The sequence below is a fragment of the Chrysochloris asiatica genome, unplaced genomic scaffold, assembly GCF_000296735.1.
Source record: "Chrysochloris asiatica unplaced genomic scaffold, ChrAsi1.0 scaffold00011, whole genome shotgun sequence".
Taxonomy (NCBI): Eukaryota; Metazoa; Chordata; class Mammalia; order Afrosoricida; family Chrysochloridae; genus Chrysochloris; species Chrysochloris asiatica.
Genome location: NW_006408529.1, coordinates 16,592,390 through 16,618,621, shown reverse-complemented (window position 1 = coordinate 16,618,621; position 26,232 = coordinate 16,592,390). Strand labels below are relative to the sequence as shown.

The window sequence follows — 26,232 nt, the reverse complement described above, 5'->3', positions numbered from 1 at the left end:
GTTTCCGAGGCTGTAAATCTTTACAGGAGCAGAAAGCCTCATCTTTCTCCCGCAGAACAGCTGGTATTTTCAAACTGTTGACTTTGCGGTTCGCAGTCCGATTCGTACCATTACGCTACCAGAGCTTCTTAAAGAAGTCATTAGTCTTGCAAAATTCTATTATGCAATCTCCAGCACTGCTTCTATCATGAAGGCCATATTTTCTAATTACAGATCATTCATCTTTGTTTCCAGCCTTTGCAGTCAAATCACCAGTAATTATCCACATATCTTGAGTGCATGTTTGATTAATTTCAGAGTGAAGAAATTGGTAGATTTTGTCAATTTCATCATCACTGGCTTTAGTGGTAGATGCATAAATTTGAATACTAGCAGACCATAGTTAATACTTTGTAGACGTATGGATATTAGCCTATCACAGTGTTGTACTTCAAGATAAATCTTAAAATGTTCTTTTTGGTGATAAATGCAATGTCATTCCTTTTTAGTTTGACATTCCTGGCATAGAAAACTATGTGATTATGAGATTCAAAATGTCCAAAACTAGTTCATTTCAGCTCACTAGGATATCATAGGATATCAGTGTTTATGCATTCCATTTCATTTCTGACAACTTTCAATATGCCTAGATTCACACGTCATACATTCCATGTTTCAATTATCAATGGATGTTTACAGCTGTTTCTCTTTGGTATGAGTTGTGCGCCATCAGCAAATGAACATCCCACAGGCTTTACTCCATTCTCGTCATCACAGTCATCACTACTTTGAGGAGGCAGCTCTTCCCCAGTGTTCACTTTCTGGCACTTTATCTGACAATATTTGGGTGCTCTTCCATCATGTTTCATTATTCAATATTTTGGTGCTATCTGACAGTGTTCCACTGCTGGTCGTAAGTTTTTCAGTGACTTAATATTTGGAAGTAGTCTGTCTCTCCTTCTTCCTAGTCTGTCTTCGTCTGGAAGCTCAGCTGAAACCTATCCACACCATAGTCAACCCTGTTGGGATTTAAAATATTGCTGGCATAGCTTCCAAAATCACAGCAACATGCAAGCCACCACAGTACAACAAACTAACAGAATTAGGATTCTGACTGAGAAGGAGAAAGTATGGATGCTGCTGTTGTTGTTAGGTGCTAATGAGTTAGTACTGACTCATAGAGTGACCTCATGCACAAGAGAACAAAACAATGCCAGGTCATGCACCAGCCTCACAATTGTTGCTACACGTGAGCCCATTGTTGCTGCCTGACAGGTTCCAAAATTCAGGGCAGTTAAAAAGTCCACTTTCTAGAACAGCAAATACTGATGAAATTATTGGCTTGTGGCTCTCAACAGAGGTAAAGGGAAATTATACAAGAGCACAAGGAGATTGTTATGGGCAATGAATGTACTTACTATCTTGACTGTTTCGAGGATTTCATGGGTTCATGTATTAAAAATTATAAAAGTGCATACTTTCTGTATGTATAATGTAATGTATGCCATTATATAGCATTGCAGATAAAGAGATGTACAAAATGATTATTCTAAGGACCCATTGTCAGTAGTATATCTACTGGAGTTATTTTAATGCTTTCCCAGAGACACACCCATATTCTTCCTTTCAATCGCCTTATAACCAACACAGTCTGCTGCAAGCCAAGTAGTTGAGGTCAGGAATAAAGGCCACAGAATTATTAGTTTTCATTTAGGTAGAAAGAAAAGGCAGTACAGAGATCAAATGTACAAGGATGATTTCATATTTTGACCAATTTCAGCTACTTTTACAGATGAGAGAATAAACAACTAAAGAAAGTAAAAATATCTGACAATGACCATAACTATTCCATTTATGTGTATTTGTAAAGCAAGATCAAGCAGCTAGCTTCCTAACTCCCATCTCAAAACTACTCTCTTAAATCTATTCAGTACACGTTGCTTGCCTAAATCCCCCCTGGCTCCTTTTGACCATGCATTGCAATTATATCTCCATGACCAACCTCAAACTCAGTTGGTACTGATGTTCATCATTTAAAACTCCCACTTAAACCTCACCAGCTTTAAATTGTCACCCCAGCTCTAAACTCAGGGTTATTCACCATCCGCTAGGCTCTTGCTGATAGGATAATAATTCACTGAAAGATTCTGAGTTACCACCTCCTTGATCCTGGCTATCCTATCTCATTACCTTGAGTGCTTTTATCCAGTCTCCATCGGATAGAACCAAAATGTGACCCACTCATAATGCCCTATTCTCCCCACTCACCTCACAAAGAACTCATATCATTCTGTTACAAAAACTACCAGTTTGAAAATTTCACAGAATCCAATTTCTGAGGTTTTAATTCCTGTCTTTTGACTTTCCCTACTCAGCCTGGTTCTACACATGTGCACTGCCAAACCCTACTCATACTTCCTAACTGGACAGTCACAATAGGCCAAAACAGGTTGTCGTTGAGGTGATTCTGCTCTGGTAGCATAGTGGTTACGAATCGGGCTGCAAACCGCAAGGTCAGCAGTTTGAAACTACCAGCTGTTCCACAGGAGAAAGATGAGGCGGTCTGGTCCTGTAAAGATTTACAGCCTCGGAAATCCTGTACAGGGTCGCTGTGAATCAGAACCGACAAACAGCCACAAACCATGGTAAACCATGGCAAACAGCCACCACCATAAGACAGAGTAGAAATGTTCTTTAGATTTCTAAAATTATCAATCTTTATGGGAACAGTCTTATATTTCTCCATAGATTGGCTAGTGGTTCTGAACTGTTGGTCTTGTTGTTAGGAGCCCTATGCTTAACCCACTGTACACAGCTTCCTAATGAAGACCCCTATCTTAACCCTTTTTGGTCAGTATTCCTCTAAATACCAATTAAAAAGTTAGATCAAGAAAAGTAACCTTTAAAAATTCAGTGGTAACTTTAAAAACTCAAGTACTAACATATCTAGATTAAATGACTTCAGACCCAAATCAAAAACTTCAACTGGAATTGAACTTTCAGTGTTGTTTTTCTAAAGAAACCCTTTTTCAGTTTTCTTGTTGAGTTTTATTGCTTGAAAAACTAGAGAGACAAAGGTCAAGATTTCTAACCTGGATAAAGAATTGCTTGGTGCCTGTCAAGAATATTTCTATAGCTGAGTTTGGAGAGGACACTTTGGTCAGCAGAAGATAAATCAATCTAAAATAAGTCAAATAAGACAACACCAAGCTCCATGGTGGTGGTGGTGGTTGTGTACTATTGAGTCAGTTCTGACTCATAGCAACCCTGTATAGGATTTCTGAGGCTTTGATGGGCTCAAGAATGGCAACAAAAGTGAGGCTGGCCCAGGATCGGGTAGTGTTTCATTCTGCTGTGCATAAGGTCACTGTAAGTCGGTACTGACTCGATGGCACCTAACAACAACAACAACAAACCTTAATGGGAGTAGAAAGTCCTATCTTTCTCCTCAGAATGTCTGGTGGATTTTAACAAATGCGATAGTAGTAGCCCAATATGTAACCCATTAAACCACCAGAGCTCCTTTAAGTGATGTTGCTGTTGATATTGTTGTCAGGTGCTGTCAAGTTGGTTCCCACTTATAGTGACCTATGAACAACACCATGAAACAATAAGTTACAAATGAAACAATTACTACTGTTACATTTGAGCCCATAACTGGTTCCACTGTGTCAATCCACCTCCTTAGGGATCTTCTATTGTTATACACCAGGTCAGCAACTGCAACCAACGTTAGTTAAATTCACTCTGAACTGTATGAACAGTGAACAGGGAATGGTGCACAAGCTCCTCTCCTGATCACACCCACCAGGAGGCAGATAGTGAATGCCTAAGAATACACCAACATACATTCATCAACTTAATACAAATATAGCATCACAATGTCTTGAAAGCTGCAGAAAGTTTCTGTTCCCATGAAGAAACAAGACAGAATAGCTCAAACAACCAAGAGGCTGAGCTAGAAAATGTTTTTGATTGAAAGATTCATCTAATTTTGAAGTACAAGTTCTGAAATAAAGTTAGTGGTGATTCCCCTAAAATAATTATAGAAAAACTGTTCTAATCACTTGTGAAGATATCAGAATGGCCCCAAGCTAACCACACAATACCTTTAGAATAGCAAAGCACCAGAAGTATTAGAACTCTGTAATATTATCTGAGCCTTTCAACCTAATGATTAGAGGGGGAATAGTTTTTACTCTTAGATAATTAATAAAGTGTTGCAACAGAAATGAGTTTTTCTTCTCTTGAGTAGCTTGGAGGAAACAATACAAAATAAAGCTGGCACTGGATTTACTTACTTACAGTAGACACTAGAAAATCATATGTATTGAAATCACGTTCAGTTCTCTTAAAATGAGCTGGGCTTTATCTTTCTCTAGGTATTCAATTAAAAGCACATCACTTGATAGGTTCTCATGATTAGGTAGCAAGCCATTAGGTGCCTCTCCAAGGTACATCACACACCTCTATCGGATTAGTTATCTCTTAAGTGTATAATTAAATGTGGCTGTTTGAGAGCAGGAATACTATCTCACCCATTTTGAATCCTAGTACCTAGCATGTTGTTGTTGTTAAGTGCCTTAGAGTCGGTTCCGACCCATAGCAACCTAGCATAGACCTCACTAAATGTGTGCTGAATGATTAAATGAATAGGACACAAAAAGACTATCTGATCTGTGAATAAAAAAAGAGAGAGATTTACTTAAGTCAGAGGCTGAGAAACAGGAGGAAGAAAGGCAATATGCAACATGCCAAATCTACTTTCTACAAGCTTCACTAAAAGATGAAGCTTTCACTTGGGGCCACAAAAGCCAAAATCTCAAAAGGTAGATTTGCTAATAGCAAAATAAACAAAATTTCAGTGGTTAAGGAATCCTTCTATAAAATAAGAGCTCCTTGGGACTACATTTGCACCATTTATGTAAGATACTGGAGAAGGATTCTGACTTGAGGTTGGACCAAAGATGGTGTAAAAACCTTCCTGAGGAGGTTTCATTAGGGTGTAAACCAGGACACAAGTGGAAAGGTTAAAAACTCATCACTGGAACATTGTTAAGTGCAGTCAAGCTGGTTCCGACTCATAGTGACTCTGTATAGGGTTTCCGAAGCTTTAAATGTTTGAGGAGGCAGAAAGCCTCATCTTTCTCTCAAGGAGAGGCTGGTGGGCTTGAACTGTGGACCTGGTGGTTTGCAGTCCAGTGTTTATTGTATGTAGCCACCTCACTCCCTCATCACTGGAATAGGGAGAAGCAAACTGTCTCAGATAAGGGTCTGAATGCAAACAGAGAAGTGAAAAGAAAGAGATAACGAGAGGGAAAAAAATCAGAGCAGGTGAGGACAGAAAATCTAGCTAGGGTTAAATTATACCGATACTGGTTCCTCTACAAAATAAAGCTTTAGATGGTGTTTGCCTTGAAGGTCTTGCTCCCAGGTGGTAGTCCAGCCAAGCTTCTCAGGGAGTATTATTTTATTTCCTTTTTCCTTCAATCCTGACATGCTCTAGGTCTTTTTATCCTTGAGAATAAGGACCAGTACTGAGGGAGGACTACAACACTTTCCCCAAAGCTCTGCCATTTAAGGACTTGGTATCAACATGCTGTTCAGAGATTTGTCGTACAAGAACAGTCACAGACACTACAGCTTAGTGAAAAAAAAGCACCTGAATCTGAGAATCAACAAGATCCAGGTTTATGTTCTAGTCCTGCCTCTTCCTATCTATGTAGCCTAAGCCAAGTTACTTAACTTGACTATTTCTTCAGCTAAAAAGTAGAACTATCATTCACATAATTCATAATGTTAATGTGAGAATTCAATAAAACAACTTATGTATTTTCTACTTCTTAGATGTAGACGGTAACAAATGCTTTGACTTTGCCCTTGCAACTGTGCCCCTGTGGAAATGGGGGAGGGTTACAGAACATGGATACATACATGCACACACTCCTGCCTTTCTTATCTAACAGCATTCACAGAAGCCAAAGACTCAAAACAATATAGCTTTCTGACCCATAAGAGCAAATCTATCAGTCAGTCTATCATTATGGAACACATCTTAAGTCAAGCACAGAGTTAAAAACGAATATATAAGGAGCTAAACAGTGGGGAGTATATGTTGACACTCAAACTCTCTCCCAATCTTTGATTGCACATCAGATCATCAAACTGCATCCAAACCACTAAAAAATTCATTAAGCACAAGCACTTTCTGCTTGGAAGACTCTCAAGACAACATACAGTATACAGCAGTTTAAAAGCAATACTGTAAGAGTAAAAGCTATATTTGAAATTTTATTTTAATTACCTCTTGGGATGTGAAAGCAAACCATTCTTTTGGAAGTTTAATTTGGTTCGACAAAAGTTTCTAATCAAATAAATTTATACCCTCCAATTTTCTTTTTTTCCATCCTATTCCCAGTAACTAGAAAAGCCTATAACTATACTGGAGTTCAAATTGCAACAACAAAAATTCAAACTGTGTGAATAATATCTAACTTTGTTTTTTTTACAAAGTGCTTATGTGTTTACATCAGTGTTCATAATAAAAACAAAATGGGCAAAACAAAAAACTGCGAAGTTCTACCTTTTGGCTTTGAGGCCCTTCTCCCTCATCCATAGCCCCATCCTCTTGTTGGTCGTAGGCAGGGCCTCCAAGGGCTCTGATTCTCTTTTCACACTGCTTCTTTGCCACAGTCAGTTGGTTAATGTACCTTTTCATATTCCGGGCCCTTAGGAGATCAGCTTTCATTGCAGCAGTTTCTTTACCTGCAATAGGAGTGATGGACAGTACCCAGTGAGAAAACAAGATACAAAAAGAAGAACACAACTGTCAGCCATATTACTATCTGATGTGCTATATTCCAAAATCCAGCCGACATTAAAAAAATAATACAAAAGAATTCATGCTATACACATACTCTCAAATACAAACACTAATTTCTAGGTACAGGTGGACCTTGTCACCACTGACAAGGCTTGTTGTTGCTGTTAAGTGCCAATGAATTGCTTCTGACTCATACTGACCCTGTACAGGGTTTCCAAGGAGTGGCTGGTGAGTTTGAACCACCAACTTTATGGTTAACAGTTTAGTTCTTATCCTACAGCGCCATATAAGGACTCCTTGACAAGTCTTACTCAAGGGTAAAACATTTAAAAAAACAAAAAACTACCATAGATAGACAATTACAAATTAATTACATGGAAAGTCAAACATTATCTGCACTCTGGTAATATTAAAATGCCATTCATATCCACGGCTGATGACAACATTGAGCGTGCATGTGAAATGATTTTGTTGAATAGACGAGTGAAAGAAGATTAAGTGGCAAATCATGTGCACTATGCCTATGAAATAATCCATGACAGACTTGGATTTCAGAAAGTTTCTGCAAGATGGGCACTGGAAGAGCAGAATCAGAAATGTCTGGATATCTGCAAACAAAATCTGGATCGATACTTGAAGGAAAGTATAAGTTTCTTTTAAAAAATGGTTGCTGTTGACAAGACATGGATTCATCACTGTGAACCTGCGAGTACACGGCAGAGTATGGAATGCACACATCCTCAATCATCAATCAAGGAAAAGTTCAAAAGTCAACCATCAGCTGGAAAATTGATGCTTACAGCTTTCTGGAATTCTAAGAGGCCAGTACTGGAATTCTATCAGGAAAAAGTTCAACAATCAGCCGTGCTCATTACGGTGAGACGCTCACTGAGGAGCTGAGTCCTAAATGTTGGATTAAGCACAGAGGACCACTATCCAAGGGCATTGTGATCTTGCATGACAATGGATATCTGCACACCTCTGCCCACACTGTTGTAACTCTGCAAAAAAGCCCTTTTGAGGTGTTAAAGCATTCTCCCTACAGTCCTGATCTTGCTCCATTGAACTTTTACCTGTTTGGTCCCCTAAAAGCAGCTCTTCAAGGACTAAGATTCACCTCTGATGAAGAAGTGAAGACAGCTGTGCATTGGTGGCTCGCAGCTTAGCCTAAAACATTCTTTAATACGAGAATACAAAAGTTTGCTGACAGATGGACACAGTGTATTGAAAAGCAAGGAGATTATTTGAAAAATATGTATTTGTCTTTCCTGGAAGTTGATAAAAGTAACTTCTACAGAGTGCTGTAATTTTGACTCATCCTTATATGTGTGTGTGTGTGTGTGTGTGTGTGTGTGTATACACGTATGTATGCATAATATGGAGTCCTGGTGTGGCGCTGTAGGAAAAGCACTAGACTGCAAGGTCAGTTTCAACGATAAAGCTGACAGCACTTAACAACAACAACATGCATATCGAATTGCTTCCAGACCATAGCAACACTGTACAGGGTTTTCCAAGGAGCAAGCAGTTGGTGAGCTTGAACCACCGACCTTGTGGTTCAAACCAGCTTTGCTGTCCAGCACATTAACTCACAATGCCACACCATAAGTCTAAGCATATATATAGTCTAAAATATCTTCTATGTGTGTTTGAGAGATGAAAATATATACACAGTCATTTTTAATTATTTATAATCATGACACTATGAGTCAGGCAAAAGCTAGATTAATGATATAGCAGTGAATAAGGCTAATTCTCTGCCTTTACGTCTAGCAAGGAAGAAGAGCAACGCAGGAGCAATTACAAATGTAATAAGGGCTAGGAAGATGATACATGTAGACCTTCTTGTCAAACTGAAGTGTTTAACAAGAGATACTAGCCAAGGCTTCCATGAAAAAAGCACGAGTAATGAATTGAACGTGGCAAAGAAAACAGTCAGTGTGGAAGAGAAGATCCTGGGAGACCAGGAAAGAGAACAGAGTTTTGTAGAAACTGAAAGAAGGTAAGCATGCAAAGGAGCAAGGGCGAGAATGATCGAAAACAAAATGGGGATAAGACTCTTGTGGTACAATAGTGAATAATTGCCATCAGGACTGACTTCGAGGGTTGGAAATGTAGAGGTAGATATTTTTTGACAAAAGGAGGGGAGTGATTGATTTCACAGCCCAGGCAGGAATGGATGTCCCTGGGACCTCAAGTGAGAAGAGCAGAGAACGTGACCCTACCCAGAGAGGCAGAGATGCCAGTGATGGAGACAGAGACGATGACGTGGACAGATAGAACGGCTGGGGACACTGAACTCAGGGAGGGAGAGGGGCTGTGTGCTGACAGCTGGGGGGCAGGCCTGTGGGGTGTACCCTTTGGTTATCTGATGATGCATGGAGGGGTTTGTAATCATTACAATGAAACAAAATACAATAGGATGATTGTAAAACTGATATTCTTCCACGTAAACCTCACAATAAAAATTTATTAAAAAAAAAAGATGATCCAAAACAAATCTGAAGTAGACAGGATTCAGAAGATGGAAAACCTTTTAGGCCATGGAAAGAACTTTGGTCTTTAGCCCAAAAGAGCTGAAAAGCTTTTAATGGGCTTTCAGCAGGAGCGTGCCATAATAGATTTTTCTTTTTAAAGATGACATAGGAAGCATGATAAAGTGAAAGACTGACAGTAGGGAGACAGTTGGATGATCACTGCAGTAACTGAGTAGATAGATCATGATGGCCTAACCTAGAATCATGGCAGTGGCAGTAGAGAGGAGAGTAAGACTGTTAGACTGTTGGTGACTGGCCTTGACATAGGGGTTCAGTTCACGAGGAGGAGATACCTGGCAGCGGTAAAGATATACACAGACAGACAGAAGAAGGGGGACAATGAGGCACCCCAAAGCCAGGTGGATACATCACTGGTGGGTAGACTTGGGACTACAGGCATGGTGGCCTCTGCAGGCAGCAACTCACTGCCCTGCAATCTTTACTGCATGCCTTCCAACCCGTAATGCACACCTGGGTAACTTTACATCGTACTTCGCAGGTTCGAATCCCAGGCCCGCAACTTGGTTTCTTAGGCTCAATTAGCATATCTATAGCCCCTGAGCTCAGTTGGGGGAAGGTGAGAGGTAAGGACAAAAGCTTGGGCAGAGTCCCCTGTTTCGGCTTCCTGAGCCAGGTTTTCAGGAACTTGGCTGAATAGCTAACACTTGGGAGAGATTCAGGGAGGATGGCTTTTTTGTCTGTAGAACAAAGAACTGTGAAGTAGCTAAGATGTTTTTAGTTAATCCTTTGGAGAAAGGCTTGACCTTGCAACCTTTACAGTCTTCAGCTTTAGGAAAATATCACATTTATCTGTGGATTATCAAGGGCTCCATGTATTAAATTAATACATGTAACTGAATATTAGATGAAAAACAATATGCTATTGACTGCCAAGTGGCTAGATCTGTTACACTCGGGCCTATAGGGCCTCGAACCTCTGACCAGTCTTACACGGTCTGCAACATTAGACAGTATTCAGGAACTAGTGACCACTGCTGTTGTTGTTGTCACTAAGAGCTGCTGTGTCAGGTCCGACCCATAGTGACCCTGCATAGGGTTACCAAGACTTCACTAGTAATTATTGTTGTTGTTGTAAAGTGCTGTGGAGTCGGTTCCAACCCATAGCAATCCTGTATAGGGCTTCTGAAGAGTAGCTGGTGAGCCTGAACCACCTGCCTTGCAGTACAAATGTCTTTGCAGTCTGGCACATTAACGCACAGTGCCACACCAGGACTCAGAGACCACTAGCTAAGTGTAAATATTTCCCCTTAGATACGGTCACTGCATAGTTATGCTGGTCAGAAACAATTTCTGACGGTGAGTTGACATACACTTGGCTTAGACTTGGAATTATTAATAACAAAACAGGAGAGTCTATATTATGTTTCTTGGTTCCCCTCAGAGTTGCTGTTATTGTTAAATGCCATTGAATTGGTTCCCAGGAGCAGCTGGTGGGTTTGAACCACCAACCTTGCAGTTCAAACTGACCTTGCAGTTCCGTGCTTATCCTACAGGGAACGCCTCAGTTGGAGACCTCCAATTCACAAAGATGATAGTTGTTTCTTTCATATTCCACTTAGTAAATGTGTATAAGTTTAAGATCATGGCACATAACAACAAACAACAACAACAACACAGGCTGAACAAGTTAACTGACAAAAAAACAAATTTAGACACAGTACCATAAAGCATTTTTATCTGTCAGAAGCAACTTTTCTAGTACTTATCACAGGGGGTCACATCTAATGACTTCAGGTCATTAGATGATCTTGTTTAAGGTATCTCTATTATCTGATGCCTCTCAGAGGGGCTGTTAATATATTTTATATATAATGCTTCCACATTTTTTCCTGTGCTTGGCTAATGAAGAGGCCCTGACCAAAGCACACATTAATTTGACATTCATCCTCAGAAAAAATATATTAGTTAAGAGACCCTTTGGTGGGAGGAAAAAGGCAAATGTAGTCTGTGTCCAAATAAGCAAATTAGTCCATAATAAACTAAGATGCTTTGTTTGTGTACCTAAAGTAATAAATGCTTAGAAGAGCTAATTTTTCCAAAAATGTTCCACTTTAAAAACACATATCCTAAATGCCAAATTTTGTGGATGGTATCTAATTATCCTAAAATTTGAGGGCAGAAAGTCACCTTTTATTAAACAAATCTATACCTCAATTTTAATTTCGTGTTAAAACATGCTAGATAATAAAAAACTATACAGGAGGAAACTGACACCCATTTTTATCAACAACCATATTCTTCCACACCCAAGAAAGCGTAAAAAGCCTTTCTAAAATAGACAAAACCTAGATGTAAATTCCAAAGAGAAGGAAGAAAGGAAGAGGAAAAGGCTTCCCCTAAGCCCCAGCTGCAAGGCTGAGAAGAATATTCTCGTGTTCTGCTTGAATGTCGCCTGCTCACGTGAATGCGTTCTGTTTGTTAATGGGGGATACAATGCCATTGTGTCTGTTCACAAAGCTTGTTGCTAGCAAATCCAACAGCAGCTTGTTGCTTAAATAATTCTGTTTATTTTTGCCTCAGAAAACTAGGACGGTGTTCAGGGCAAAACTACTAACTTGGTGCTCAAGCAGTTCATGCTTCTGACGTGCAAAAATCCTTGTAAATCCACATGAATAAATTTCTTTGTTACCTTAAAACCCATTCATCCAAGAAATACATCAAGAAAAGTACAGGCAAACGGGTGTGAGACAACATACTGTGACCCAGCTCACGACAGATTTATATGGCTGATTCTCTGTAGTCTTGGGCAACACTGTGCGTTGTTAAATAACTGGGTTAATCACAAAATGTCTATTCTAGTTGAAAAACGAATGCCAAGATGATTGATGAACGAAGGCCAGTGAAAAGCTGGATGGCACTGGCTCTTTAACTGATGTCAAGACGAACACACAAGTGATAAACTATTCTAAGGCAATTGATAATAAATGTTTACTGTTTTTAGCAGTTCACTGAGGTCAGAATAAGAAAAAAAAAGGTTAATTTATGTTAATTTGCTGGGAAAGGCAGTTAGAGTGCATATTAATTAAGTGAATCTTCTTGGCTACAAACACATTACAACAGACTTAGGAATAACATCAGGGAGCTGTATTTTTTGCTATAAATCTTCTGCCCAAGATGCAGTTCTTCTTTAAGCAACAGTAATGGCTTAAAGTAAAACAAAAACACAAGAGGGCAAGTGTTAAGTGCTACTTCTAATGACACAAAGTAGAGCGAAATAACATTGTTGTAAATGATGACTCCAAAAATATTACCACTATAACTGGACTAAAGTGATATTACTAAGTTATCATGACTAATTGCGACTGTCACAATTGTAAAGGTAGAAGTTTTGTAACAAAAATGGGGAAGTGGTTAATCTTACAGTCCAGAAACAAAGGACCCTAGGACCATCAAGAAAGAAGAACACTAGCGGAATGCAGGACCTTATCCAAAGAAGCACTGACACCAGAGATGGAGGCAGAGATGGGGTCATGGAGAGAGGGAGCAGCTGAGGACGCTAGATTCATAGGAAGAAAGTGACACCAAGAGCTGGAGTCCAGGAGGCAGACTTGAAGAATGTGCCCTTTGGTGGTGTAAATTATTATAGATGCCTGAGTGTTTTAAACAACAACAAAAAAAAACTAAAGCGAATAGAGAAAAATACTGTTATGTGATGGCACACAGACAGGATTATAACCATTGTAATGACACAAGGTTTATGATTTGTTGAATGTAAAACTGATGATCTGCCCTATAAACTTTTACTCAGTTCACAATAAAAACTTTAAAAATAAATATTACTGTACTTGTATTAAAAAATATCAACAGAATATTTTCCTTCTCTCACAGCATGCGTATCAAAACCCAAACTATATCCTATTAGTAGTATCTTCAGCAGCTGGACTGAGAAATTTAATGGATAATACAGAGTTGCGTTAAAGTACAATTCTCAACCTCAGAACTACTGACATTTTGGGTCAGATAATTCTCTGTTGTGGGGTCTGCTTATGCATTATTGGTGTTTAATGGCATCCCTGGCCTCAACCACTAGATGCCAGTAGCATACCTTCTCCCAGTTGTCAAATGTCCCCAGGAGTTGTTGTTGTTGTTGTTGCATTGTGCCATGGAGTCGGTTCCGACTCATAACGACCCTGCACAGGGTTTCCGAGGCTGTGCATCCTTACAGGAGCAGAAAGCCTCATCCTTCTCCTGCGGAACAGCTGGTAGTTTCGAACTACTGATCATGAGATTAGCATCCCAATTCGTAACCACTAAGCTACCAGAGCTCCTTGCCCCCAAGAGGTGTTGTTGTTATTATGTGCCGTGGAGTCGGTTCTGACTCATAGTGACCCTGTACAGGGTTTCCGAGGCTGTAAATCTTTACGGGAGCAGAAAGCCTCATCTTTCTCCCGTGGAACAGCTGGTAGTTTCGAACTGCTGACCTTGAAGTTCGCTGCCCGATTCGTAGCCACTACGCTACCAGGAGTAAGGAAGGCCAAAATGATCTCCTTCTCCTCATTGAGACTACCGACAAGAGAGCAACAACCTCTGTGAACTGTAAGAGTTGAACAGGATGCACACACTCCTCTCTCCTCCCAAAGATGTGGTTCTCCTCCCACACTGGCTTTCAGAGGCCACTGGCAACTCTCTATCAGGGATTAACCGGGCCTTCTTCCTTCTCTCAGGCAATCTAAGTCAGGAATAAAACATCTTCTAGCCATACTGTCCTAATGTGGCACTGTGGGTTAATGCACTGGACTGCAAAGTTGGTTTGAACCTCAAGGTTGGTGGTTCAAGCTCAGCAGTTGCTCCTTGGAAAGCCTATAGAGGGTCGATATGGGTCAGAATAGACTCAACAGCACTTAACAACAACAACAATAATCCATACTGTGCTGGTGTGGCACTTTAGGATAAGCACTGGACTGCTAATTACTTAGTTGACAGCTTAAACTCTTCATAAACACTATCCAGGGTTGCTGTGAATTGGAATAGACTGGAATGAACTTAACAATTACATCCATACTATTCTGCTCCCATAAAGATTTATAGCCTCAGAAACCCTGTACAGGGTTGCTATGAGTCGGAACTGACTCCATGACACGTAACAACAACAATGGTGATGTAGGATAAACACTAGTACTAACCTTAAGGTCAGTGGTTCAAACCCATCAGTAACACCTTGATGGTACTGACTCGACAGCACATAACAACAATCCATACTGATATACTAACAAAACTTTGAATCTTTGTTCTATCACTGAAATAGAGGTCAGGAACTAGGTCTTAATCAAAATTCGAAGGAGCTCTGATAACATAGTGGATTTACACATAGGGCTGCTTAACCACAAGGTCAGCAGTTCAAATCTACCAGTCAACTTTGTGGGAGAAAGATGAGGCTTTTTGCTCCCATAAAAATTTATAGCCTTGGAAACCCAGTAAGTCAACAGCAACCCAAAAGCACATAGTAGCAGCAGCAGGCGATTCAAAATGAAAAATGGTGTTTGACTGAACACAGACCTGTCAGTAATTCTTAGTAGTTAACGATCACCACAAAATATGTTCAAAATGATCAGAAAATCCTATCAAAAGCTGCCCAGGAACAACAAAAATATTTACCTTACTTTTCAATGTGAAGAACAAATGACATTCTCACATAATGCCACACATCTGAAGTTTCATAGTATTCATTACACTTTAGTAGAAAGTATATTTGAGGAAGCAGAAATTTTAGCAGGACAAACCTCTCATCTTATAATGGAAAACACTAAAGAGACTTCAAAGCCTTGCCTAGTTAAGGTGTGCCAAAACACAAGTTACCTTTGCTTCCTTCCTTTAAATAAAGGCCTCAAGTACTTCCTTTGGTTTAAGACTCTCCAAAATGTTTGCAAATATATCTTTAAGGTATTATGTCTTATCAATTAAATCCACACTCTAAATTGCCAAGAGAGTCCTACTCCAAAATTATTAGTGCATGAACTGAACAGAATTAAGGCAGACACTTAAAACACAGAGCTGACCCACATGATCTCTTCATTTTGAGTATGACTCATAGCACCTAGCTGTGTGATTGGGTGATTGATCTGCTAGAATTCTCGACTTAAAATCAGTTAACAACTTGGGTTCCAGTTCTGGATCTGCATGACTGACTAATTCTATTCACACTATTATCATTTCTGGGCCTGAGCTTCATTTGCATAACATACAGATATTAGAATATATGACGAGTACACTTGGTAGCGATAGCGAAAATCATGAGACTATGGAGTCCTTGAGGATAAGCACTGGGCTGCTAACCACAAGGTTGGTAGTTCAAACCCATTAGCAGCTCCTTGGGTTGCTATGAGTCAGAACTGACTTGGTGGTATTTAAAAACATAGAGTGTGGCTCTGTGGGATAAGCAATGCACTGTTATCCAACTGTAATCTGCATTCTGGTGATTAATGTTCAATCACTGTTACCTTAAGTGTGCACAGAAGATGTAAGCAGTAGGTAGGAAAAGGTAGTTGAGTTGCATAAGTTAATTATAAACTCTCTACTCTCCTAACCAGGGAGGACAGACAATGGAATTCAAAGAAGAAAAGGACAAGGTCAGAGGTTCAAATCCACACGCTGCTCTCAGAAACCCTGTACAGGGTTACAATAAGCAAGCTTTCAGTCCCTTGAGACAGAAAATGGCTGTGAGCTAGATAGGTAAGGTGGAGAAGAAACATGGTGGAAAAGCTCTTAGCTAGTATAGCACTTAGCTAGTATAGCTCATAAGGGCTGTATGAGGCTGTATGAGAGACACCTGTAAGAGAGCTCCTGTAGCAGTGTGGTGAAGAAACTGGGATTTTTTTGGAAGTATAAATCATTCATACATTATGAACTGTTTGTATCACATTACTGCGATGCTAAAATCAAATCAAAGTGTTAGAAAGCATGCTGAGAAATCCGCTCAAGACTACAGATTAGCTCCTTCTTTCAGGCAGTGACAAATACCACTTTGAAATGCCAGATGGACAGAGAAGCTACGTAACATCTTTTAAAACAGCATTCCTAATGAAAACCACTATGACGCTTACCACCAAGTAACAGCTCTATGGATGTCTATGTATATTCATATATAAGTGTGTGTTTTGCTTATTCTCCTGTTCTGCTGCAGTTCTACTTGACATTTTCAATTCTTAAGAAAACAAGGTGTACGATTTTACCAAACAAAAAAGCAGAACCATCTATACGAGTGTATCACTCCCTACTGTGCAATACTATGAGCAATTTTTAGCAGACACAAATTAGCTTTCATGTCCTTTGTTACAGTCTGCTGAACAGACTTCACACTTGAATCAACTTAAGTGTTCTTCGATAACATTTTATGAGTCAGAACAACATAGAACAAAGCTTTAAATAAAGCTCATACTGAGCCTATTCCTATCATACTACAGGGAAGATTTTGTACATCCTTCCTTCAGTATTCCCAGATGATTAGTCCCAGGACACACACCCAGAGATACCCAAATCGACAGATGCTCAAGTCCATTATATAAAATGGCCTATTTACATATATAACCTATGCACATCCTTCCATAAACTTTACAGCATCTCTAGATTATTTATAATGGTGCTGCAGGATAATGTTCTGAACCGCAAGGTCAGTTTGAACCATAAGGTCAGCTGTTCAAACCCACCAGCAGTTCCTCGGAAACCCTATACAGGGTCTCTATGTATTGAAACTGACTCAACGGCAGTGAACAACAACAAAAATACAATATAGGAGTACCGTGGCTCCATATGATAAGCACCAGACTGCAAATTACAATGTCCACAGGTCGAGCCCATCAGCTGCTACACAGGAGAAAGATGAGGCTATCTGCTCCTCTGAAGATTTAAAAGCCTCGGAAACCCCATACAGGATCACTCAGAGTTGTAACAATTTAACAGCACTTAACTACAACAATACTGTGTAGGAGTCCTGGTGTGACGCTGGAGGGTAAGCAATGGACTGCGAACCACAAGGTCAGCAGTACAAACCCACCAAGTCACTTCTTAAGAAATATTAATACAGGGTCCTTATAAGTAGAATGGAGTCCTGGTGTAGTACTATGGGTTAATGATCTGGACTGCAAAGTCAGTTTGAACTGCAATGTCAGTTTGAACTCACCAGTTGCTCCTTGGAATCCTATACAGGGTCCCTATGGAGCCGAACCATTGTATGGCAGATAACAACAACAACAAAGAGTAGAATAGACTAGAGGGCATTTTAACAATAGTACAATGTAAATACTTTGTTGTTGTTAAGTACCATGGAGTCGGTTCCATCTCATAGTGACCCTGCACAGGGTTTCCAAGGCTGTAAATCTTTACTGGAGCAGAACGCTTCATCTTTCTCCTGCGGAGCCACTGGTAGTTTTGAACTGTTAACCTTGAGGTTGGCAGCCCGAATCATAACAACTACACTACCAGAGCTCCTAAATTCTAAGTAAGTGGCCCTTTATACTCATCTTAGCCTTTGAAGGATTGCTTTCACTGCTTAATTGGTCCCTCCTTCCCCCAAATATTTTCAGTCCACATTTGGATGAAGTTGACTGAATCCACATAGGTGGAACCCATGAATACAGAGGATTCACTGTGTATGAACTATTACTACTAGAATTCCTATACTTGCCAACTCATTTTTTAAAAAAATATTTTATTGTGAATTATATGATAGTTTACATGAGAGAACTTTAGTTTTACATTCATTCTATCGTATATCATTTCATTGCAATGGTTCCAATCCCCTCCATGCATCCTCAACCAACCAAAGGGTATACCCTACAAACCTGCCCCCTATACTACCTCTCCCCACCCCCAGTCTTCAGCACACAGTCCCTCTCCCTCTCTGGATCCAAAGTCCCCAGCTGCTCCATCACTCCACGTCATTGTCTCTGCCTCCATCTCAAGCATCACTGCTTCTCTGGGTAGAGTTCCACTCTCGGCTCTTCTCCGTTGATGGTCCTAGAGACCTCTGCTCCTAGACTGGAAAGTTAATCACTCCCTTCCTTGCTATAAAATGTCTACCTTTACATTTCCAACCCTCACAATCAGTCCTGATAACAATTATTCACTATTGTATCACAAGAGACCCATCCGCATTTCATTTCATCAGCCCCGCCTAGACAGATTGGATAGTACTCACTGGAGATTCTGCCTTCCTCCATGCCCCTTGGCTCTAGGTTCCCTTTTGAAAGCTTGTAAGCCAGTCATTTCTTACCTTTGCACCCCCCCCATTTTGGGTATCCAATGTCCAAGTTGCCCATTCCTGTCTACTCTGTGTGTGGAGGGGGTGGGAATGATTCTTGCTGTAAGGATTTGTTTCCTCTTTTGAGTTACTGCATCCATAGGTGTAGGTCAAGTTCATCAAATTGTATCAGATTACTCTATTTTTCCTCTTCTTTCTTCTTCTGGTTGAGCTTTGATCATCCCATCATTGAAGCCAGGTCAAGTGGGTATTATCTGCAAGTGTGGGTGTTCTTATGCATATGCCCTCTCTTCTTATCAGCTGGTAGCTTCACTCTCCACTATAGTCCTCTGTGGCTATGTCACTGACTCTGGGCCCAAGAGTCCCCTGGTCTTCTCACACTGCTTTGCCAACTCATTTTAATAGTCAATTTTGCAAGTATTCTGACTTGTAAAACAAACAAACAAACAAAAAGCTATAGGCTTAGCATGGTGAAATGAGTTCTTTTATGGTTTTTTTTTTTTGCCTAGATTCTTTAGAAAACAGCTTGAAAGATTTTTGCCCCCTAAGGCCTGCAGTTACCTTTGCCCTAGTTTTCTATCCCAGAGGGTATTACTTTTGCCCAGGTTAATGGGTGTTTCCAGGGTAAACTGTAAACAATTTGTGATTTGATCATTTTTATCAAGCCTTGGAGCACAGCATGCCCTATGATTGAACTACTTTATGCCTTTATGTACCTTAAAGGACTGGTCAACATAAGAATGTAAACTAAGAGACTACAACCTCCTAAGCAAATGAAGAATCTGTAGCCTACAGAGAAGAGATTGGCCAATTCATGGCCCTGGTAGGCAGACCATGACTTGAAACTGACCAGGAGTTTATGTATGCAGGCAGCTTCACGGAGGTTTGACAGACAGAAGAAGGAAGAAAGAAGCAAGAAAGGTAAGAGAGGCAAGGAGAGAGAAAAGAGAAGCAGCGAGAGGAGGCAGGGAACCTCCTAAAGGAAGGTTCAAGGACTATAAAGTAGAAGATAGCTAGAGGCCACTTAACAGAATTAACTGGTGCTGATAACAGATGCCTGGTGCAAGGAATGCAGCTAAGAGAGCTGAATAAAACTCCTATACTAGCTAAGGACTTTTCCACCATCTCTTCCCCAAACATGGACCTCAACAGATGGAATACACAGAAATCAAATTGACTATATCTGTTGAAAGAGACAGTGGAAAACCTCCATGTCATCAGCCAAAACAAGGCTAGAGGCAGATTGTGGAAAAGACCATCAATTGCTCATATGTAAATTCAGACTAAAGCTTAAGAAAACGAAAACAAGTCCATGCGAGCCAAAGTATGACCTTGAATATATCCCACCTGAATTTAGAAATCATCTGAAGAACAGATTTGATACATTAAATACTAAAGATCAAAGACCAGAAGAGTTGTGGGATGACATCAAGAACATCCTAAAGTAACAGAGAAAAAAGTCATTAAGAAGACAAGAAAGAAGGAGAATATCAAAATGGATGTCAGAAAAGTCTCTGAAACTTGCTCTATAGTGTAGAGATGCTAAAGCAAATGGAAGAAATAAGGAGGTAAAGAGCTGAACAGAAAATTTCAAAGGTCAGCTCAAGAAGGCAGGGTCAAATGTTACAACGAAATGTGCAAAGATCTGGAGTCAGAAAAACCAAAAGGGAAGAACACGCTCAGCATTTCTCAAGCTGGGGAACTGAAGAAAAAAAATTCAAGCCTCTACTTTTGTTATTTAAGGTTGCTCTGGGCAAATTATTGAATGATGCAGAAGGCATCAAGAGAAGATGGAAGGAATACAGAGTCACTGTACCAAAAGGAAATGGTTGATGTTCAACCGTTTCAAGAAGTAGCATATGATCAAGAGCCAGTGATACTGAAGAAAGAAGTCAAAGGTGCATTGAAGGAATTGGCAAAAAGCAAGGCACTGGGAACTGATGGAATGAAAACAAATCTTTCAAGAAAGTGAAATGGTACAGGAAGCACTCACTCATCTCCGCCAAGAAATTTGGAAGACAACTATCTGGCCGACTGATTGGAAGAGATCCATATTTGTGGCCATTCCAAAGAGAGGTGACTTAATAGAATGTGGAAATCGTTGGACAATATCTTTGATCTTCCATGCAAGTAAAGTTTTACTAAAGGTAATACAGAAATGGCTTCAAGCATAAACAGAGAACTTCCAGAGGTTAAAGCTGGATTCAGAAGAGGATGTGGAACGAAGGATATCATTGCTGATTCCAATGGATCTTGGCTGAAAGCAGAAACTACCAGAAAGGTAAAGACCTTCAACTGTACGGATCATAACAAGCTACGGACAACATTGTGAAGTATGAGCATTGCAAAACACTTACTTGTGCTCATGAAGAATCTGTACATGGACCAAAAGGCAGTCGTTCAAACAGAACACAGGAACACTGAATGGTTTAAAGTTAGGAAAGGTGTGTGACAGAGTTGTACTCTTATTCAACCTGTATGCTGAGTAAATAATCCAAGATGCTGGGTTACATGAAGAAAAACCTGGCATGAGGATTGGAAGAAGACTCATTAACAACCTGCAATATGCAGATGATACAACCTTGCTTGCTGAAAGTGAAGAAGACATAAAATACTGATGAAGTTCAAAAACCACAGCCTTCGGTATGGATTGCATCTCAATGTAAAGAAGACAAAAACCCTTACCACTGGACCAATAAACAACATTCTTATCAACAGAGAAAAGATTGAAGTTTTCAAGGACTTCATTCTTCTTAGATCCATTATCAACACTCATGGAAGCAGCAGTCAAGAAATCAGATGACGTATTGCATTAGGTCTGCTGCACAAGACCTTTTTAAAGTGTTGAAAAGCAAAAATAGCAGCTTGAGGAATAAGATGTACCTGACCCACGTTATGCATTGTATTTTTAATAACCTCATATGCAAAGCTGGACAGTGGATAAGGAAGACCATAGAAGAATTGATGCTTTTGATTTATGGTGTTGGAAGAGAATATTGAAAGTACCATGGGCTGCCAAAAGAACCAACAGATCTGTGTTGGAAGAAGTGTAGCCAGAGTGCTCCTTGGAGGCCAGGATGGCCAAACTTTATCTCTCATACTTTGGACTTAATGTCAGGAGGGACCAGTCCCTGGTGAAAGATATCATGTTTGGTAGGGTGGAGTGTCATAGAAAAAGAGGAAGACCCCCAGCTAGATGGGTTGACAAAGTGGCAGCATCAATGGGCTCAAGCATGCTAGCAATTGTGAGGTTGGCCTAGGATCAGGCAGTGTTTTGTTCTGCTGTGCAAAAGGTCATTATGAGTCGGTACTGACTGGATGGCACCTAACAAAGCAACAACAACATCCCTGCCTGCTTTATTTTTCTCCAAGGCACTTATCACTGAAGTTCCTGGGTGGCACAAGTGATTAAGTGCTTGAAGATTAGCTGATAAGCTGGCAGTTCAAATCCAACTCGAGGCACCTACTGCTACAGGCCTATCTGCTTCTGAAAGATGGCTACCTTGAAAACTCTATGGAACTAGAAGCAAACACTGTTAACAGGTGATGCATGGAGGTGACTGTAATCATTGCAGTGAAACAAAATGTAACAGGTTGAGCGCAAAACCCATGTTGTCATGTAAACTATCACTCAATTAAAAATAAATATATAAAAACTCTATGGAGCAGTTCCATCTGACACACAGAGCAGCTTCGAATCAGAACTACCTAATCACTAACCACCACCAGGCTGCTATAACCCTCTAACATGTTTATTGTTTGACCGCCTCCCAGCTTAGTTTATGGACTATACAAGGGCTAAGATTCTGTGTTTTGTTCACTCATGCATCATTTAACCTAGCACTTAGTAAACATTTGTTGAATGGACACAACTGCATAACCTTTCTGACTGTGGGCTACAATTCAGAATTAGTACCTTTTCAAAGCTTATACCTTCATTTCTTTTTTACACAGCTCTTGCCTTCTGTCAGTGACTCAGGAAAAGCCCCCAACTCTAAGCTTCCTTTTGCCTCTGTGTTATAAACCCAGGAGTACATCTTCAAACTTTCTGGCCCAACCCTAACATGTTCTTTTAGGCCTCTACTCCTTGACAGGGATTCAACTGGGCCTGAAGATAATCATGAACAGTCTAGTCTGCAAGGTGGAAGTAATGTTTTATTGTCTCTCAGCTTCAAATCAAGACCTATCCTATACCATTGATATTAACAAGGTCTCCAACTTCATATGCAAATGGGAGATATGATAGCCCCAGGAAAATTATGCAAGATTTGAAAGCGATGCTTGTTCCTTATGTCCCTCAGTATCATCCCTGGATGTGTGGTGGTGGTGGTTATGTGCCGTGGAGTCAGTTCCGACTCATAGCGACCCTGTACAGGAGGCTGTAAATCTTTACAGGAGCAAAAAGCTTCATCTTTCTCCCGTGGAACAGCTGGTAGTTTCAAACTGCTGACCTTGCAATTCATAGCCCGATTTGCAACCACTACGCTACCAGAGCTCCTTAAACACTGTAAGGTAAAGACAGTTTGAACATCAAGGTTGTCGGTTCAAAATCACTAACCTTCCTTGAAACCCCTAACAGCACTTAACAACAAGAACATCATGCCTGAGTAAAATCTTTCTTCATTTGAAGATAAACAAACTACAGATTATATTTTTTATATCTACAATAAAGGAGAAAGAAAAAGTTATTAATATTCTAAATGCTTAACGAAGGAAAAAGGTTAATTATAAAATATCTTACTTCAGGCTTTTAAATTACTATTAAAAATTACTGTTTTAAGATATAAATGTTGATAAAAGTAAAATTAAATTTGAATATAAAAATAAATTATGAAATCAGGTTTCATTTTAAGAACAGAACAGAATGAATGGAATGTTCTAAAATTTATGACTACCTATGGTTCAAATTTATAAAGAAACAAAAATATATTTGTTAGGATGAAATTATATTTACTTTCTGTAGGATTACTTCAAGGAACCCTGGTAGCATAGGGGTTATGAGTTGAGCTGTAAACCACAAGGTCCGAAATTCAAATGTACCAGCCGCTCCATGGGAAATAGATGAGGCTTTCTGCTCCCATAAAGATTTTGCTGTTGTTGTTGTTATGTGCCGTGGAGTCGGTTCTGACTCATAGTGACCCTGCACAGGGTTTCCGAGGCTGTAAATCTTTACGGGAACAATTAGCCTCATCTTTCTCCCGCGGAACAGCTGGTAGTTTTGAACTGATGACCGTGAGATTAGTAGTCCAATTCGTAACCACTATGCTACAGCCTTGCAAACCTTATGTATGGTCACAATGAGTTGGAACCAACTTGATGGCAGACAACCACCACCACTATCAGTGTTATTTTAATTTTTCTAATAAATCAAACTATTTAAATACAAGTCACAAGAATGCTTATATGGCTGCCAAACATCTGACAAGACAGAGAGGACTTCTAAAATGTCTATCCAAAGAAAACAAAACTGGTTCTTACCCTTGTGTCTCTTCGGTTGGGGAAAGCTGCTAATTGTAGTCGCTTGGATTATTTCCACTACAATTTGATACCTGATTTTTAAAAAAAGAGAAAGATAAAAAATTGACTAGGACGAAAATACTATTTTCAGAAATACTTTTAGAGCATATTGTTTTATTTTTTAACTGTTTATTGTGATTTGAGGGAAAGTTTACAAAGCAACTTAGTTTTCCTTTCAACAATTCATTCCCATTTTGATTCATGACATTGATTACAATCCCCACAATGTATCAATTCTCATCTCACTTCCTCCCTGTTTCCGGTTTCTGGACTCTTGTACTAAATAAATAGAACACAGGAACTGTGAACCCTGCCCAAGTATCATTAAAACAATCCAACATGGAGTAAGCACCTAAAATAGGCCAGAGCTTGTGTCATGTGCTAGTCGTTTCTGAGGTCCAGGATAGGATTCGTGCATCTACTCCTCTGTTCCCCATTCCCAGTCTCAGTACCTGACCCCTTACTGAAGGTACACAGTTTGAGGCTATGCTCAACTCTTCCCCCTTTTTCCCTTTTCTCCCACTCCTACCCTCTTCTCTCGCCATCAGTAACTGGAACCCATATACTCAGCCTCCTAAATAAATCTGCACTGTCCAATAAAATGGCCACGAGCCGTAGGAGTCTATTTACACTTAAATTGAATACAATGCAATACAAATTTTAGATGCTCAGTTGCACTAGTCATATCTTAAGGTGCTCAACAACCACGTGTGGATCATGACAACACATTTATAACATTTCCAACACCACAGAAAGTTCTACTGCCCTCTCCCCTCTACTCTCATTGTCACTATTTAATACTTATCTCCATTCCTTTTCATTTAGAAGACCATCCCAGACGAAGAGAACCAGTGTCTAGGGTGGGAGGGGCTCTGGGATCAATTATTTATTAAATACTCAGACAATTTCAATGCACAATGAGAATTGAGACACATTGAATTAGGGAATGAAGTATATGTACGTCTATCCAAAAATGCCCAAGTCAGAAAAAATTAAGTAAGTTTTACATTTTAAATGTTGAGTACTAGCTTGGAGTTGGGGCTCTTTTGAGCATACTCTTTTGAGCATACTCAAGCCCTGAAGTGTTATCTACCAGTTACCAAGTAATGCCCTAACCAAACTGATCTATCCTGAGGTGTTTCTTAGTCCTAATCTTCCCATACAAAGCTATTTAACATGAATTCCTACTTCGAATATAAACATCGCACCATTCTGAAGTTTAATACTACATTCAGCTGGCTTTTATGGTACGAAATAACAAAAGAATTAATCATTCATAGCTATCTGTTTATGCTTTGAAAATTCACATCTTCCTAGTTCTTCACTTGTGTAATATAAATGTCAATGTTGAGACACTGACATGTAAAAGAATGGGCTTTTTCTTCAGAATGCCATTTAGGGATTGTGACAGAGAAAGCTGGTTGTCTACCCAACATTCATTCTCCTCTTCTTCCTCATTAACCAAACCACAGTTTTATTAGGTGAAGCAAGGCACCCAATTAAACATGTTATCCCTTTTCCTTGCAGTTAGAAGTAGCCATATGTTACAGTTCAAGCCAATGTAAGATATAAGCAGAAGTTACTGTATGAGGATTCCTGGATGAAGGTTTGGTAGCCATCATGCAACCATGCAAATGAAAGCCACAGGCTCAAGAAAGATGGTGGAAGAGGATAGGAGTGTAGGTTTCCAATGATAAGTGCCCAGACTGTCTATCCCACAGCATCTTTTAAAGTTCTTATTGTGAATTGAATGAAAGTTTACAAGCCAGTTCACCAGTTTTACATTCAACAAATCAAACACCTTGTTTCATTATAATGATTATAATCCCCTCCATGTACCATCAGTTAACAGTATTTCTCTCTATTCACTTCAGCTCTTTTTTAAAAAAAAAAAATCACTGAGGCATACATAATAATTTACACCACCAAAAGGCACCTTCTGCAAGTCTGTCTCCTGGCTGCCAGCTCTTAGTCCTTCACTTCCCATTAATCTAGAGTCCTCAACTGCTCCCTCTTTCCATGTCCCCATCTCTGCCTCCATCTTTGGTGTCGCTGCCTCTCTGGATAAAGGTCTCGCATTCCGCTTGTGCTCGTCTCCCTTGATGGTCCTAGGGTCCTTTGTTTCTGAACTGTAAGATTAACTACTCCCCTGTTTTTGT

The 26,232-nt window shown here is 39.8% G+C and overlaps 1 protein-coding gene across 1 annotated transcript in view; it reads right to left on the bottom strand.

Annotated features, from left to right (window-relative positions):
- SNX25 (sorting nexin 25) overlaps nucleotides 1–26,232 on the bottom strand; it is a 130,082-nt gene that overhangs the window by 54,700 nt on the left and 49,150 nt on the right. Inside the window, exons 5-6 of the mRNA XM_006834437.1 lie at nucleotides 24,035–24,105; nucleotides 6,563–6,744 (exon numbers count right to left, since the gene is read on the bottom strand). Of these exons, the coding sequence (XP_006834500.1) occupies nucleotides 6,563–6,744; nucleotides 24,035–24,105 (253 nt within the window). The remainder of the gene's footprint in view (nucleotides 1–6,562; nucleotides 6,745–24,034; nucleotides 24,106–26,232) is intronic.